Below are 17374 nucleotides of genomic sequence, written 5' to 3' on the forward strand. Positions count from 1 at the left end.
TCCCTCAAAGTCAGGCCACAAGGCTGTAAGGCTGGTAAAGCTAGCATGGATGATGTCACACTGTGGGCCGACGCGTATCGGACTACTGTCAAGTAATCGCCGATCCCCCTCTTTTTGACAATTGAGATGAAACATGTCTTCGAGCCCGATATTTAAAGGAATTATTCGCGATCGAACTTCGAGAATAGTGAGCATTGAGAGAACTTCTACGGAGAGTTCTTTCACAGTTGGATGCACAGTTTGGATCGATTCGTTTGTTTTGATTCCAAGAAAGTAAACTCCGTGGGTCACATCTGGAGATGGGGAAATTGAAGGAGAAATTCGAGCACGAGATTGACCATCTAGAAAGTGCTTTGAAAGGTCTGATCGTATTTTAATGAGATATCCGCCCCGACTGACAATGGCTAACAGACTCTCATTTACACGACGCCAAGGCAAAAGCTCACCACTTCAAACACAAAGTTGGAAAATTCTTCAATGTCGTCAACCCCAACCACCGCCATGATGAGGAGCATGAGCGGGAAACGGACAATAAGAGAACTGCGATTGCCGAGTCACACAGATACAAGTCCTTTGCTCCGGTCAGAGAGGGCAACAGGGTCAAGTGGTATGTCGACGCGCTGGACTACCTCTGGGCTGTCTCAGTCGCCTTGGAGGAGGCCAAGGAGGTAATCTATATCGAGGATTGGTGGCTCTCTCCGGAGCTGTTTCTTCGTAGACCTCCATATTTGACGCAAGAATGGAGACTAGATCAAGTGCTCAAGCGCCGCGCTGAAGCGGGCGTTAAGATCTATGTGATTGTTTACAAGGAGGTTTGTCAGCCATATTGACTATGTTCAGTCGGCACAACTAACAGGATTCAGGTCAATCAAGCACTGACATGCAACTCGGCGCATACGAAACATGCGCTCCATAGTCTCTGCCCCGAAGGAACTCCTGGTCACGGAAACATCAAAGTTCTACGGCATCCAGATCATAATATTTTTGAGAATGCGGCAGATATGACACTGTACTGGGTAAGTCCGGCGGGGATAGTAGTTATAGTTAGTATTATACTGACGTTCTAGGCACATCATGAAAAATTCATTGTCATTGACTACGCCATCGCCTTCATTGGTGGTATCGATCTATGTTTTGGTAGATGGGATGCTCACCAACACCCTCTGGCGGACGTTCATCCAGCCAATTTGAAGGACGAGATATTCCCAGGTCAAGACTGGAACAACAACCGTATCATGGATTTTCAGAGCGTTGCAGATTGGCAGTCAAATGAAGTAAGCAAAGCAGACTATGGTCGAATGCCGTGGCATGATGTAGCAATGGGGTTGATTGGTGATTGCGTCTATGATATTGCCGAGCACTTTGTTCTTCGATGGAACTTTGTCAAGCGAGATAAGTACAAGCGTGATCATGGCGTCGACTGGCTTCTGTTGGAGGGCCGCACCGGTGATGACGAAGACCTTGTCGGGGTACAACGCCCAAAGTATCCTTGTGGAGCCTATATTCAACATCCTCTCAATCCGCTAGACACCAAGCCGCGAGGTATGCAAGGCACTGTGCGAGGACAGATTCTTCGCAGCAGTGGTGATTGGAGCAGTGGAATCCTGACAGAGCAGAGTATTCAAAATGCTTACTGCGAGATTATTCGTAACGCTCAACATCTGGTCTATATCGAAAACCAGTTTTTCAGTAAGTCCTCCTCCGCTACGTGCTTCAGATGCTGACGTGTTCAAGTTACTGCCACTGGAGACCAGCAAAAGCCCATTATCAATACCATTGGTCGTGCAATTGTCGACGCCTGCGTTCGAGCCGGCAAAGAGGGTCGGAAGTTCCGCGTAATCATTGTGATTCCCGCTATTCCAGGATTTGCTGGAGACCTGAGACAAAGTGCAGCTACCGGTACACGTGCGATCATGGATTACCAATACAAATCTATTCTGCGCGGGGAACACTCTATTTTCGGTCAGATCTCTGCTCAAGGGGTTGATCCAAGAGGTGAGTTCTTAACCTTCACAGAAGCAAATGTCTAACTAGATCAGAGCATGTGTTCCTGTTTAATCTGCGCGCTTATGACCGTATCAACAAGACTCCTGCTCTAGAAGAACTAGAGAATGAAGCAGGAGTAACGTATCATGACATCCAGCGTGGCATAGCGGAGTCTATCATGAGCGACAGCGTTCATCCGGTGGTTGGCGAAGAAGGCGACAAACACGAAGTCAACTACGACGACGCAGAGCGAGAGAAGGAAGAAAGGCTTGCAAGATTGCGCAGATACGAGGAGAAGCAGGAAGGGCGCAGAAGTGAGCAATATCGAAGCAAGGACTCTGTCGCGCATACTACGATGCTCAATGGGGGCAAGATGTCTGAGGAGCCCTGGGAAGGAGATCCGGAGAGCGAAAAGGCAAATTTTGTCCAGGAAGAGCTCTACGTACATGGTAAAGTGTGCATCGTAGACGACAGGATTGCTATCTGCGGCAGTGCGAACATCAACGATCGGGTGAGTCTACCCTTTTACAAATGTTGGGCCCCAGGGCTGACACTCAAAGTCACAACTGGGTTATCATGATAGCGAGCTGGCCATTGTTGTTGAAGATCAAGACTTCATCGATAGTACGATGGATGGCAAGCCATATAGAGCCTCGCGCCTTGCCGCTACGTTGCGGCGGCAGCTGTGGCGGGAGCATCTAGGCCTCCTTCCAGCACAAGACTACGACGCCTCCAAGCACCCCAATGCGCAGCCGCCTAACGTGTGTCTAAATGAGATTCTTGAGGGCCCGGAGAACGACTTTGTCACAGATCCCTTGAACGATGACTTGTGGAAGACATGGACAGAGCAAGCCACAACGAACACGGAAGTATATCGGATGCTCTTCCGCACGGACCCAGATGACAACATCCGCACCTTTGAGGAATATGATAATTTCAGACCGCAAGGCGGTATCAAAGAGGGCCACCTGTTTGACCCGTACCAGCCAGTCAAGGATGTCCGAGAGAAACTGGACAGGATCAAGGGCCATCTTGTCTGGATGCCCCTCGATTTCCTGAAAGATGCCGAGATGGCAGAACCTGGTCTGGCTGTTAACCAAATCACTGAGGTAGGTTTGATTACACAGCTTCAGAAGATACTTTTTGCTAATCTTGTTGCAGAGCATTTATACCTAATCGTCTTCTATCTTTATCCCAATAGCGGAGTACTTCGTTGCAATCATGACTTTGATGCCATTTGATGACTATCCAAGCGAGCAGGATAGGGGCTGTATAGCTGTACATTCATCCATGTCAGCATTGTAGATACAGCTCTATCGGCAAAAGCTACTATCATGTGAATATAGCAGGTTTTTAATGCGACGGACAAAGAGCCAATCATGAAAAATGTCGGCATATCATGAGGCAGATTTGAGCCACTCATTTCATATACTTCCACCACTGATACTGCAAGAGAGCGCAAGAGATCAACTCCTTGTATTAAAACGAATATACCGATCACTACTCCCACAGCTGATAGTCAGGAAAGTACTTATCATGGATCCGTCTCGCATAATTGACCAGGGCCGGATAACCCTTGATAACGTCCCTTGAGGCCGGTGCGCTGGCCAAGATATCAGTACGTCACAGGCAATCAAAGCAGGAGTAAGTACTCACGCTGCACACACCAACCCGGACACAATGAATCCAAACAGCACCGCATCCACCTCCGTCGGCCCCTCTCCACCCCAGACCCAAAACGGCCTGTCCGGATCTGATTGCTTCGCCTGCGCCTCCGCCACCACCGCATTCAGACTCGCCCAAATTTCCTGCCGGAACGTACTGATCTCATCTTCAGTGAAGGCCATAGTACCCTGGCCTTGGAGATTGCGTGTGACTTTGCGGTAGATGATGTTGCCGACGACGACCTGGACGGGCCAGGGGAGGGCCGCGAGGATCTTGGACCGCATGGTGTAGAAATTTAGGATCCATCGCTCGTAGGTCTTTCCCTCTTCAGATTAATCTCTTCACTGTCCTGCGTAATGATGCGATTCGTACCTGATAAGGAGGCAACTTATCCTCTAGCAATGCCTTGAGCGCCAGGTCATGCAGTCGCTCAGTCGGAGACAGGTGCTGGTTCAGATCCTCTGTGTACCCCTCCTCAATCAGCGCCTTGGTGATCAGAGTGGAATCTGAGAGCGTCTGCGGCGGCTGCTCGCCATCCTGGATGGAGACGTAGGGGACCTTGCCGCGGGGAGATTTGGGGATGGAGCCTTGTTCGGTGCGGTAGCGGATGTTGGCGAAACGGAGACGGGCCTCCAGCTTTGTGACGAAGGGGGACCAGATGTAGCAACCGGTCTCTGGGAAGCCGCGGTAGACAGTAATGAGAGGGGATGATTTGGCGGCCATTGTGGGTGTTGTTAATGGGAATACGACAATGTTAGGAGGTGAGTTTAGCTAAGCGGTTGAATATTCGCTGACATTTCGACGAAGGTTTGAAGCGAATAAGAAGTATAAGTACAAAAATAGATGAGAAGAACGTATGTAAGTCGGGAAGAGAGCTCTAGGCTGCGATGCCCTTTTTGGACTCCGATCTGGGCAAGGCTGGAATTAGGGAGCAAGTTTATAAGCCACAAAATTGCAGGATTATCAAGACGGATGGTCTACGTGAGAATGTTGAGCCTATTAGCCAGTTGCTTGTAAACAATAGAGTTTCAAGAGTCCAGATAAACAGAGAAATGACTCGATTGACCCATTTTCCGCCTCTGCCTCCAATCCTAAGGCCGCTGTAGCCTAGCCAATACTCTAAACTAGAGACTAATGATAGACACACTGCGCAGCACCAAAAAGCAACTAGTTTTAGTGCTTACGCCCCGCCATCAATCAACATTCAAGTACCATGCATGGACCCCAAGCTTCATTCTCTGCCCATAGCCAACGTTAGATCCCACATATATCTATCAGCGAGTCTATGATAATCAAGTGTCGCGTCAGCAGGATACGGCCGATTCCAGATCCTCCCAAATCAGCAGTGCCCGCTAATGGCTCTATGTGCACTCATGGAGCCCCAACATGTGCAGGACCAGCCACTCTCAATACCAATGCACCCTATGTCCATCAACCAGGATAGATTAGTCCGCACTTCGGACTGAATTCAGCACCTGCAGAATCTTCACAGACTTATCATCACCCCAGTCGTGTAATAATCTGTGCGGTCAGTTCCGCTTGGCCCAACGATGGGCTGCGGTCAAAGAAGTTATGAGCCATACGGCCCATCCCTCTGATGATGGGAGCTCTATTAGCTTTATGAAGAGATATTGCACAATGTTCGTCCGAAAAGGTCCTACAAGCAAAGAAGCGAAGTTGGCCTCAGCCCTCAAATACATCGCGAATCCGGGCGTTGACATTCTGGATGCATAATATCACACCAGGTAGCCTCAGAGTCCCCTATTCTCATCTAACAATGCTGAGGTTATCTCCGAGGTATAGTAACAAAGTGATGGTATTTTGTATGAATAGATATACCTGATTTGGCCCTTGCACTCAAATTTCGGCCAATATTGTTGCATCATCCATTTCAGCCCTGACGCGGCAGTTGGTCCCCAGTTTCTTATAGAGATGGGTAGGATTGGTAACACCGTAGAGTATCCAGCTACTTCCTCAGTTTATTTAGTCTAGGCGACTGACTCGTGGCTTGCTCGTCAGTGTGTCTCACCTTGTGTCTCCCCTATGTCTTGGATCTATTGAAATGTATTCACCAACTGAGAATGACATTCACTATCCTCAGCAATGCTCACTGTAGTCAATGGTATGTAGCGCTTAAGAGTAGTGAATTTCAACAATCTTCATTCACTGTAAGGACCTTGAACCAGTCATTCAATGGCAGATCGAAACGAGACAGATGAGACAAATACCATCGTCTCCCCCACGATTCTCCGCTCTCCATCTTCCGTTCTTCATATCCATGGAGCCAGAGGGCCCTCACTCGATTAGAGTCAATTTTTTGCAGGTTCATCTGCGGGACTCTCGGGATGACTTATACTTTCTTGACGGACCTGTATGAATGGTCAAAATAGGTGAGATCCATGTTCACTTTTCCGATGATACCATGGATCTTCGGGTTTCTCCGCATATACAATTTAAGTAGATGACTTGCTAACAGTATGAGACACTAGAAGTACCAGCAACAGCGACAACAATAGCCCACAATAGCCGCCCTCTGCTTTACAAAGCCTATGGGCCTAATCTTGATTCTAGGCGAGCAAGAAAAAACGCCGGGAAGAAGCAATCCGGCGCCAGGAGCGCCAGGACCTCTGCCGCGAGGGAGGTTTATAATCCAATAAGGGAAATATCAGTGACTAATATTATCTAGATGGCTGAGAGAGGTATCCTCGTGCCGGAGGACATTCAGCAGGGCCAGCTGCGGCCTAACCTAACAAAGGCCCAGCTGCTCCAGGTCGAAGAACTCCATTAGGAATTCCAGCTCCGGAAGCGGGTGCGGGAGGAGGCATAGAGGAAGAGAAGGGAGGCGAAGGAGGCTCTGGAGGCGGCTAAGAAGGCCTTTGATGAAGCTGACCAAGAGTGGATGGCAGCTGATGCTGCTGTTAAGGCATCATCGCTGGAGCGGCGCCAGTACTATGTTCCGCAGTGATATTTTTTGTTTTCTAAGCAGGAAACGTCTGTGGCTAATATGCTAGATGGCCGAGAGAGGTGTCCTCGTGCCGGAGGGCATCCAGGCATGGCTGGAGCCCAAGCTGCCACCTCCTGCTCTCACTGGCCCCCCCAGCCCCCTCTGGTCCTGTGGGTATTCTTAATACACTACACAGGTCAGTTAACTAACCTTAACTTCAGCCAACAAAGAAGCAGAAGCGCGAAGAAGACATCCGGCGTGATGAGCACCAGAAGCTTACTCACCTTGTAAGTTTATATTATCTATACACAGATGTATATACCAGTAACTAATCAATATTATTTACTAGGTTGACGCAGTAGGGGTCAATCTGGCAGAATTGCCAGAGTCAATCCAGAGAGGGCTGGGGGTGCCAAAGCACAGTCTAATCTAACACCCACCCAGAAGCTCCATTTCACAAAGCTAGATGGCGAGTGGGCCACAGCAAAGCTGGAGTAGGAGGAGGCGCATAAGAAGCGCAAGGCAGCCACAGAAGCAGTTGAGAAGGCCCAGAGAGGCTTAGAAGAGGCAGCAAAGGTGTGGCGCTCCGCCGACATGCACTCAAGAGAGTGTCGGCGGAGCGCCAGCTCTTCTTCGAAGAGCACAGTGATCGTGCTTGTGTCGTTTTTTTTATGCTTTATTTTTAAGTTCTCCGCCATGAACAAGCCATCGAGGAGCTGCAAGCCGCAGCAGAGGAAGCGGGAGAGGACTTCAAAAAGACGAAGGCGGAAATCAGTGACATAGTCAGGAAGCTGAATAAGCCCCATAGGCAGGAATGGGGGACAGTATTGATATCACTGATGGACATGTACGGACTCACATCTATACATCACTCGGACATCGCTCGAAGAGGACCTTGAAATGTGCGTGGCGCTGTCGAACAGGTCGCAGCGAAATATCCCCTTCCGTTGACTGCCCAAGACAAGTCTTGTATCATTCTCTTCGATGTTTTTCGGAATGTGCAGTGGTCCTTCGGTAAGGACGGTCAGCCTCAGACCAAACCGATTACGAACCAGTCCCAGCAGTCCGCCGCGATTCTTTATCAACGCGGTATTGAGAAAGCTACCACCTCAGCCGGAACCTCGAGAAGGACGAGCGGTCTCAGACTACAATTCCAAAGAAACAGTGCGTGAGCTAAGGCTTCTGGCTACTCGATTGTGAAATGAGCTCGTCTCATTACCCCGGATGAAGCTCGAGTCGGGCGTTGCAAATGATGGAAGGATCTACATTGAAGATCCAGAATCTGGGGTCGTCAAACCTCATATTCCTCTGTCCCCTTCTTTGCCCTTTCGCTCACGAGCAAAAGCAGCTGAGCGCAGCAGCAGCACATCAACAGCATCAGCAGCAACAGCAACAAGCAACAGCAATAATAACAAGAGCTACCAAAGCAGCAACAATACTAACAACATGGCAGCATTGATACCACCTCAAGAAAGCCTCACATCTGGTCAGGTTATCTGCGATGTCGGAACCGGCGTATAAAGATACACTTCCAGTCCACCTGTGCATCAATCAGGAAATTGTCACACATAGAACATTTATTGATATCTATGTTAAGAACATACTTCTCAGAGATTCCTCGTTCTAATCAACCAATCCAGGTAGCACTAGCACCGATCAGAGACACAAAAACGAGTATTATTGGCCGTCATGGACTCCATACCTCCACCGGTTAACTCCAGGATGCACACAGCATAGTACGCAATCCCTGAAGAAGCAATGACTCAACGATAGCACAAGGGTGTATGATATGGATTTACAATCCAACCAACGGCGATCACGCCTTGGACCCTTGTCCTTGTTCAAGCTTGGCTGGGTTGTACACGATGTATTTCGAGTGGTACAGACTATCACATCAAACTAAGTCAATGGGCACGAGACCTGATCCCAAGGGATCTACGATGATGATTTGTTGGATTAAGGTGTTATGAAAGTATTATTTCCTAGAACGAGAGTCTGAAATGGTGTAATGAGGTGCGTTGCCGCGTCAGTTGCCTGAGTCTATGTATGTTCTCTATTTAACATTCCCAGGGAAACAAATCAAGTAAGAGCAGTCTGGCCAAGCAACCAAACTGAAAAGATAACAAAACCAAAAGTAAAGATAGCCACCTGTATGCCATGCAGTGAAGCGCCCATCGAGAGAAATCGAAGTAAAAAGACAAAGACTTAAGCTTTTGTCGCTGAACCTGCCACCGAGTAACGATACAGTGCTGAAAAAACAGCCCATAAAAACAGCAGGATTGGATCGTGTCTTTGCAAACGTCATTAAGTAGAGAGCTGAGGAGTTCGATCGATATTATGTGTGCTTCCATGATACCGACTAGGACCGGTCAGAGAAGCCTCGCGCAAGGTGAGTATCACAATCGCCAGCCAATCGGACAAGAAGCGAACATCCGTGAAGGACAGTCAACTGACGGTTTTGAGATTATGCTATTTGACGGGTAAGCAGCTGATCTTGTGCGAGTTGACTGCCTGAGGTGACCCGAGAATGGTCTAAGCATCCTATCAGCAAATTCCACAGACCTGACTTGTTCGAATGAGAGCCTACCCGTCCAGCACGACGCCGTGGATGTCTAGTACCTAGGCTTTGGCGTTATGACATGCGTTGCAACGACAATGACCACATATCTTGCACCGCCAGATAGCCACAAACGGACCGGAGTTGCAATCTGAGCAGCGCCAGGTGAGGATATTCCCATTGGTAGCTTGCACAATGGCGAAGGCATGTCCCGAGCACTGGTTGGCCATGTCGATGACTGTCAGAGGTTAGTATGTGAGCAGAGGAATAGCAGTCATGCTTGGCTCCGCCACGTACTTATTGAGTTAACACGGAAGTGTCAAATAAGAAAATCTTAACGGGTCGAACCAGATCTCTGGGTCTCGCTAGACAAGATTGTAAGGGCGATGGCTCCTTCTTTATCCGAATGGTTGGGAAACAATACCCGGGCTCTAGAGTCGAGATGAGGCAAGGGCGTATGCAACAATGCTGCAGGGTCCGGACAAGATGGTAGGGATGGAATCTGAAAGAGCCTGGACAGAGGAAGTGCCGGCGTACAAGGATCAACTTATGCTTTGGATTGGTAAAAGAGATGGAGTAGGGATTTGAGTGTTGTATGTAATGAAGAGATCAGTTGAAGCTGTAGACGACGACTCCATAGTATATATAGGCGACGTTTCAATCTCAACCAGATGGTAGAAGCGTATGCCTAGCGATGATCCGATGAACACATCACTCCAAAAGAATCTTGTTTGTCTTTCCTCAGGAGATTGGAAGGATGCGCGATTGTACAACGTTCTATTACGGAGTCCAGGCCTGACACCGGCAGATGGCTTGACTGTGGCTGTAGGGAAGTTGCTTTTCGAGGAAAATGATGTTATTCCACAGAATGTATGCAGCCGATAATTGCGGAACTGACAATTAGGTCTGTGGAGAAACGAGCCTGGATTCTTTGAGAAAGAGGAATGGACAATGGTGGAATGGAGCCTCAGAATCCCAGACGAATAGAGAGAAGGGGGCAAAAAGTACTGCTCAAACTGCACGATGGGCCACACAACATGAGACAGAGATGAGATCTGAAGCAGAAGAGAGACAGGAAGGAGAGTGAGAAGGTGGGAAGAAGAGGTTCGAAGACGCATGGAAAAGTGATGTATAGTCGACAGTGGGCCGTGGACCGTAGCAGTAGTCCCGGGGAGATGGGAAGCGTCAATAGTCCCAATCTTAACTTTAACAGGAAGATGTTTAACAAATTATTGGATCTCAATATTGAATTAATGGTTTGTTCTATTTTTTTTTTTTTTTTTTTTTTTTTTTTTCAGCATTATTGGAGATGATTTTAAATACACCAAGATAGACCGATCACTCCGCAGAGATATTAAGGTATTGAGGACTAATAGGAGTACTCGAAACAGTGACTATCAACTACTAGTTAATAGAGCATCATATAGACTCTTCTTTCTGATTTGACATGCTTTTATTGCGTGCAATGTACTAAACATCCATCAAGATTGTCCCTGAGCCAATTGGGAGATCGCCGTGTTTTGATTGGAGGTCGAAAAAGCACAGCCCTTCCCACTTTCCCAGCCAAATGGTGCTGGCGATTTGGCTTGGACGATCTCAAGATCTAGCAATCAGAGGTGCAGCTACGTTTTTCTACGCAGTACGGTCTGGGATACATCATCATTTGTTACATATTGTGACTTAGGTGCAAATCTGCATCTGATATCTGTTTTCTTTTTCTGCAGCTATGTGGTCATCTAGACGTCAACCAGGATCAAGGATCGTGAGGATCAAACCCAGATCCAAGGGCCTGGAATCACGGCTGGTGACAAATTCCTGCCCATAAATTCTCCGATGTAGATATATCATCATATGGTATGCACAGGGTAATGTCATAACATCATTATTTTCCATAGTGTGGCGCAACATCGAATCGATAAACTGTATACTATTTGGCAATGTAGGAAAATGGTAGAAATCTCAAATGGGCTGAACAAACTTGATCATGAAGATTTTTGTGAAACCGAATCCCAGTCACTGTAGGACAGTAACGAAAATCAAAACAAGGACAAGGACAAGGTTTATGGACAGTGTTTCACCAATTCCATCATAATGCCTTGTGAGGCTACGTGATTGTTCTTTTGGTCGAAGCTTCACAAAGGACCGAGCTCGCCGCAGCTCAGGTTTGCTTTTCCAAACTTACGACTAGTAGCAAGTGCCTGATGATTAATCTCAACCAACAGACCACTCGAGGAGTCAGGTACCTTATTAACATATTACTAGTTGACATGATCCACTCAAAAGCAGGGGAAGTGAGAGAGGAACGGGAAACAAACACACATACAATTCATACCAGCCGCCAATGAATTTGGCGCGTCCTACCTACATACGCTAGGTGCTACTGTACAACTCTACCAAATAATGACAAACTATCATTCCAGAGAGTTCCCTACTTCATTGTGTTACTCCGTACATGGGAACAATGACCTTGGAAGAAGTAATCATAATGCTCTAGCAGATCTCGCCCGATGCTGGGTGATCGTGGCGTGCTTGTGCAGGGTGATCCGCGGGCCCGCCAACCGGGTTCGCGGCTAGAGTGGCTTCTCTGCCAGCCCTCAAGCTCAAGGTTGTCCATAGGCTATCAATGGTCAAATTGATTTGCTATGATGTACACTGCGATAACCAAATTGATTCATGCCAGTTCGCTCTTTGGAAAGAAACGGGACGGTCGCCCATATTTATGCCTTTTCAAGAGTGTATGTAACGCGTAACGGTCAACTGACTTCCCACCACACTCAAGACTACACCGAATAAGTAAATGGTCAGTTCTGGACTGAACTCAGGGTACTTCCGGAAACCGAAAAACGAGCGAGGGAACTTTTTTTAAAAAAGAGTTTGGGCCCTCGGTGTGGTTCTCCGGTGGACATCTGGCCAATTCGGGACGCCTGCAGGGGATCTAAACCCAATGCTTCATGGTCTTTACGAATTGACGGCACGCGGACTCCTCCGTATATTGAAACGATGAAGTTGATGACTCGAGAGTCGAGACTGATACGAAGTAACGCTAAGGGAACAGGAGAGGTATCCAGGATACATGGCGGCTGCCAGTTCCCTGTCAGTTGTCTATTCATAGTTGCTATTGGATTGTTGATTGTCGACTTTATCTCACCGACCAGGCTCAAGACAAGCATAGTACGTATTCACCTCAGGAATGTGCAAGAGGTATGATGAAATACCTAACTTAATCAACTGATTCGTCCTCATATACGATAAGGAACCGAGCAATCCATGTCAGTGTCCACCGTGTCTGTCCTGAAATACGAGCTGGAAAGCGCAAAAAGCCATGGATTCCCTGAAAGTCCAAAAATCCACAGGAGAACTTTTGGCTCTGATCTACCGGGTGTGCTTCCCCGGTGCACTAAGTCCCAACCATCTCGAACTAATCCGAGACTGCTCAGTTCTCACTCCTTAGTCTCACCCCTTGCTCATTTTGCCAGTCCTGGACTCGAAATTAAAAGTCCTTTCCGGCTCCGATGACGCATGGTACTTGTGCGGTGTTTTGACAAGTCGACATATCACATTTCATTACCGAGTGTGCGTCTCGCCTTGGCCATGAGTCCATGACCATGACTTCAACGGGAAGTCCATACTTGGGGAAACCCCACTTAAACACACTACGTACTGTTTCCAAGACGTACTTTTGTGATATTAATTGTGCGTCCTGGCGTCTTGGAAAGCTCGCAAGCTCGACGGGGTGAGGCTGCAGCTGAATGTCAACCCCCCGCTCCAACCGCAGCCGCAGCTCAGACTGTAGATCGAGAAAGTCGACAATTTCTTCTTCCTCGCGACAATGCATATGACAAGCAAGTGGTTGAATTTTAGAATCAGTATCCGCATCGCTGCACAGCGCACGGCAAATATACCCCCCTACCGCGATCCAGGGATATGTATGCTACGGCGTGGAGTCCCACCGACTATTTATCAGAAGTATGCAGGGCGAGGCCCGAGAGCAAGACCTATCCTGGAATTCGGGTCAGGCTGTCAGCACTTTGAACTGCGTATTTACTCACTACACCATGGGGTACTCAAATCGTACTACATATGCATCTCATCACAGTGATATCAATGGCGATCTTGATGATGATGTCGTATATGAATTATGAGGTAGATCGAGCCTTCTCTGTAGGACTATGTCGATAGAAGCGCCTCACTGCAGCGAAGCGCCGAGTGAACGGGTATGCGCACACCGCCAGAAAGGTTGCTTGGTAGTACCCTTGTTCAAAAGAGAACATCGGGAGGGACTCGGACTAAATATTTGCGAGATCCATCGGACTCGCTCTGCAACTGACTACTACGAGCTACGTATCAGCTAGTTCTGCGGGTTTCCTTGCAATCAAACGAGGGTGACTTGGATGGAGACGAGAATATACAGCGTAGTCGCAGTAGAGATCTATGAAAAGACCAGTCGGCTACCTCTTGCGCTGTAGATCTTACAAGGATCCACCGGAAGAACCATTTCAGGGGCAACACGAGACAATCCTCGGCTTACTGACAAGCCATTCGCACATCATCTATCTATTTGCTACTAGCTCATTGTGATACGTAACATGAGAATATTCGAGATGTTCTCTTGCATCAAGTCCACCGGTCCAAAGGACCAGAGCCCACGTCAATTGACGGGACTCAGAAGTTGATGCCTTCATTCCTCGATATAGCCCTGCAGCGCATCCGTCCTTCCATGCCAAACGACAAGAAGAAGACAGAGAACCAACAAGGCTAAATGTTTGCTCTTCCAACGCTCCGTTAAGAACAATCTTTGTAAAGACAAGATGCTCCTGCAGTACCCAAAGTGGACTGCACCGTTGGTGTATATGGACTTAGTTCGGTGAAGCTAGCTTCAGGATCCGTATCACTGAAATCGAAGAATGCATGTGTCTTGCCCATGCGACATTGGGGATGATATTGCACTATAGGTGAGCAAAGAATGCTCAATCTCGGCCTACTCAGACGTCAAACCTGAGCGCCTTTGTTCTGACGCCAGTGAGAATCTCTAGCACCCTTGACATCGGGAGACAAAATGTCCAGCAAATGTATCACAATGATACACTCAAATACCCTTGGCCTTCTCGTGAGTATAAAAAAATTGGTCATCAATACAAGAGAAAAGAAGAGAGTCGTAAGCTGTCGTTACTGTTGATGCATCATTCTTACCAACATTTCAGGATTGTTGTACGTTCATTCATTGATAGTGTGCGAAATAATCTCGTATACCATAGGGATAGACGTCGCCACGTTATTTAGTCATTGAGGTGGAAAAGCGCCGACACACTGATTTGGAAGTTAGCAAATTGACTCGGTCAAGAATCAGTCGCAGAACTACAGACCTTTCACCGTAATGGTGGCGGCGGATACTCTCCGCAAGAAGACTCGAAATGTCGATTATAACCAGTTTCTTCGACTTTCTCATCTTCTCGGGAGTTATTGGGAAGGTATTTGTGACGACGATATAGTCGATCGCGTCACACGCTTCCATCTGCTCAAGGGAATCGCCGCCGAAAAGTCCATGTGTAGCAATGCAGTAGACCTGCTTAGCCCCGCCTCGTTTGACGACCGTTTCTGCGGCAGCAATCCACGAGCCACTCTTGTCGATCATATCGTCGACAAGGAAAACAGTCCTGTCTCGAACATCACCTACCAGGGTGATCATCTTCTCTTGCTCGACGCTTCGCCCGTTGCTCTCTTCCTCATCCGAAGATTCAGCGGCATCGAACGACCCGCCAAGAGCATGATCTCCAGGCAGAGAAGATGTGGTCGAGATAAACGAGTTGACCATCGCGTCTGGGACGGACTCGGGTTGATCCTGGCTGGACGGCTGTCCTGGGGTCGTATGGCCAGAGGCAGGTACCGAGGTTGGACCACCCGAGGGGAAATCATCATCCACGATATGGCCCTGTACAAGTCGGCCAGTGATCACATCACGCACACGCACGTCTGTGTACTCGTGAGCTGCTTCCAACTCTGACGGGCGACGAGCAGCGGGTGGTGTCTCCGGGCGCAGTAGTTCCTCGGGCTCTGCGGTGTTGTGTTCGCTCGATTCGCCGCCGTGGGAGTTCTTGCGGAGGTGTAGGACAAAAGGCTTCGGATCTTTGGGAATGCTATCATTCATAGAGTCGAAAAAAACAGTACTATCTGTCATGGACATAGTGACCTTCGGACGGCGTCTATCGGTTGTGACAATGCCAAAATTGAGCTTCAGGGTGTCCGCTAGCGACGTTACACGCTTGGTACCTCCAGCGTTTTTGCTAACAACGACAGCCTCCTTCCAGCCAGGGACGTTCATCCGAATCCAACGGGCGATGAAAGGCTCGGCAAAGAGGTTATCCACAGGCTTGCCGAAGAATCCTTGCATTTGTGACGCCTGGTATTCAGTCAGACATCTATTCGTCCGTTGTACCAACCATCTATTAAACTCACATGCAAATCTAGAGTAATGACGTGGTCTACTCCAGCGACCGAAAGCAAGTTCGCCAGCATTCGAGCGGTGATGGCTCCCCGATGGCTCTTCTTTTTCGACTGGCGGGAGTAAGGAAAATACCTCGTCCATGTCAGCACAATGCGTAATTTTCACGTTAGACGGGTAGCATACGGCATGACGGCTATTGTAGAATCATGTTAGTTACTGCGCAAGGTCATCAAATCATTCGACGAGAAGCTCACCTGTAATCGACTTCGCGGAACCACCCTTGCAAGCAGAGATCATGATCAAGAGCTCCATGACACTGTCATTGATCTTCTGACTGCCGCTCTGGACAATGTATACATCTTGGTTCCGCACGGAAACTCCAATGTCCACTCTTGTCTCGCCATTTGCAAATTTTCCGAGCACTGCCCGAGCGGGGAGTGTGCCTAGACGCTCGCAGATGGTCTCAGCAAGGACAGGGTGGGATGTCCCAGAGAAGATTTGTACTCCCCGCATTGTGACCTATTATGTACTGCGAAATGAAGGCATGGACAATGGGAAGAGGGGAGCGAAGAGTAAAAAGGAGGTAGGGGTTGTGAAGGGCATTTCAAATGGCCGAGGGAAGAGGAAAAAAAGTTGGCGGAGAAGGGAAAAGGTAAAAATAGGCCAGGTCGTCTTGGGTGTCTCTAGCTCCCCGTATAATGGCCCCCGCCAATCGATAGATAGCGGCACTACAAATGACACCCCGCTACAGATAACGTAAAAGCTCCAAAATATCTATCCTATGCTAAAATGTCGCACAAGTACCCTCCAGTTCAGGGAGGGGGCTCCATGATAGTCGCTTGGCAAGTCAGAGATAAACATGTCCTAGTGGTCGGCGGTGGTGAGGTATGGTCTACGCATGTCCTGCCGCAGAAAGTATATATATAGAGATATATAATCACAGCAGCGCTAACGAAGATATTCAACAGGTAGCTGCAGGCCGTATTCTCCACGCTCTGAACGCCGATGCCAAAGTAACAGTCGTCTGTCCTCGCTCAGGTCTCAATGATGAAGTCGCTTTCCGTGTATCCGAGGGCCAGGTCATCCATGTCGACCGCACATTTGAACCAGAAGATCTAGAAGGAGCAGATATGGTCCTTTGCGCCATTGATGACCCTGACGCCTCGTCTCGCGTCTGGAAACTGTGCAAGGAGAAGCGAATACCTGCTAACATAGCTGATGTGCCCGCCGAGTGCGACTTCTACTTTGGCAGCATGTACCGTGATGGACCGCTGCAAGTAATGGTGAGCACGAATGGGAATGGACCTAAACTTGCAAGTATCATTCGCAAAAAAATTGCAGCATCATTGCCCGACAACGTGGGTGCCGCCATAGAAAATGTAGGCAAACTACGTAAGAAACTACGCGAGGTCGCTGCCAGGCCAGAGGAGGGACCTAAGAGAATGAAGTGGTACTGCGGACCTTACCTATCCGATTGAGCTGCCTGCTGACTTATTAAAGGATGTCCGGGGTCTGCGAGTCATGGAGTCTCGAAGAGCTGGTTAAAATGAGCGAGCAGGACATGGATCGTCTTCTTACTCATTTCGCATCCGGCAAGATTCCGTCTTATAATGAAGTCCATTGCAGCTAGTTGATGCATGTACAATTCGCTAGTTCAACTGGGACAGCTCCGACTGTGTCGCCAATATCTGCTTGCCAAGAGTGATGCCATTGATGTATCGGCTTGATGCCGCTTTACGGCCGCAAATATCAGGGTGAGAGCGACGTCTGCGTCGCCGAG

At 48.4% G+C, this 17374-nt stretch overlaps 5 protein-coding genes across 5 annotated transcripts; 2 read left to right on the plus strand and 3 right to left on the minus strand.

Moving 5' to 3' along the window:
• Positions 1-299: 299 nt before the first annotated feature.
• On the plus strand, positions 300-3162 carry pldA (phospholipase D1; the record flags this gene model as incomplete). Its single annotated transcript, XM_033557728.2, has 8 exons — positions 300-360; positions 412-812; positions 864-1016; positions 1068-1689; positions 1735-1995; positions 2040-2497; positions 2547-3095; positions 3148-3162. The coding sequence occupies 8 exons, from the start codon at positions 300-302 to the stop codon at positions 3160-3162; spliced, it is 2520 nt and encodes an 839-aa protein (XP_033413619.1).
• A 324-nt stretch (positions 3163-3486) lies between these two features.
• Positions 3487-4374, minus strand: ALT_3152 (glutathione S-transferase family protein; the record flags this gene model as incomplete). The annotated part of the gene is made up of 3 exons (XM_033557729.1): positions 3487-3589; positions 3643-3968; positions 4024-4374. 3 exons carry the CDS (start codon positions 4372-4374, stop codon positions 3487-3489), a joined length of 780 nt encoding a protein of 259 aa, XP_033413620.1.
• Positions 4375-6960: 2586 nt separating this feature from the next.
• Positions 6961-7401, minus strand: ALT_3153 (uncharacterized protein; the record flags this gene model as incomplete). The annotated part of the gene is made up of 1 exon (XM_089599503.1): positions 6961-7401. The coding sequence occupies one exon, from the start codon at positions 7399-7401 to the stop codon at positions 6961-6963; it is 441 nt and encodes a 146-aa protein (XP_089456246.1).
• Positions 7402-14428: 7027 nt separating this feature from the next.
• Positions 14429-16107, minus strand: ALT_3154 (ribose phosphate diphosphokinase subunit PRS1; the record flags this gene model as incomplete). The annotated part of the gene is made up of 5 exons (XM_089599504.1): positions 14429-14459; positions 14516-15549; positions 15606-15726; positions 15778-15787; positions 15849-16107. 5 exons carry the CDS (start codon positions 16105-16107, stop codon positions 14429-14431), a joined length of 1455 nt encoding a protein of 484 aa, XP_089456247.1.
• A 276-nt stretch (positions 16108-16383) lies between these two features.
• ALT_3155 (bifunctional precorrin-2 dehydrogenase/sirohydrochlorin ferrochelatase MET8) lies at positions 16384-17224 on the plus strand (the record flags this gene model as incomplete). Its single annotated transcript, XM_089599505.1, has 3 exons — positions 16384-16509; positions 16563-17044; positions 17095-17224. 3 exons carry the CDS (start codon positions 16384-16386, stop codon positions 17222-17224), a joined length of 738 nt encoding a protein of 245 aa, XP_089456248.1.
• Between the last annotated feature and the right edge of the window lie 150 nt (positions 17225-17374).

The sequence above is a fragment of the Aspergillus lentulus genome (genome assembly GCF_001445615.1).
Source record: "Aspergillus lentulus DNA, contig: Alt05, strain: IFM 54703, whole genome shotgun sequence".
In the NCBI taxonomy this organism is placed as follows: domain Eukaryota; kingdom Fungi; phylum Ascomycota; class Eurotiomycetes; order Eurotiales; family Aspergillaceae; genus Aspergillus; species Aspergillus lentulus.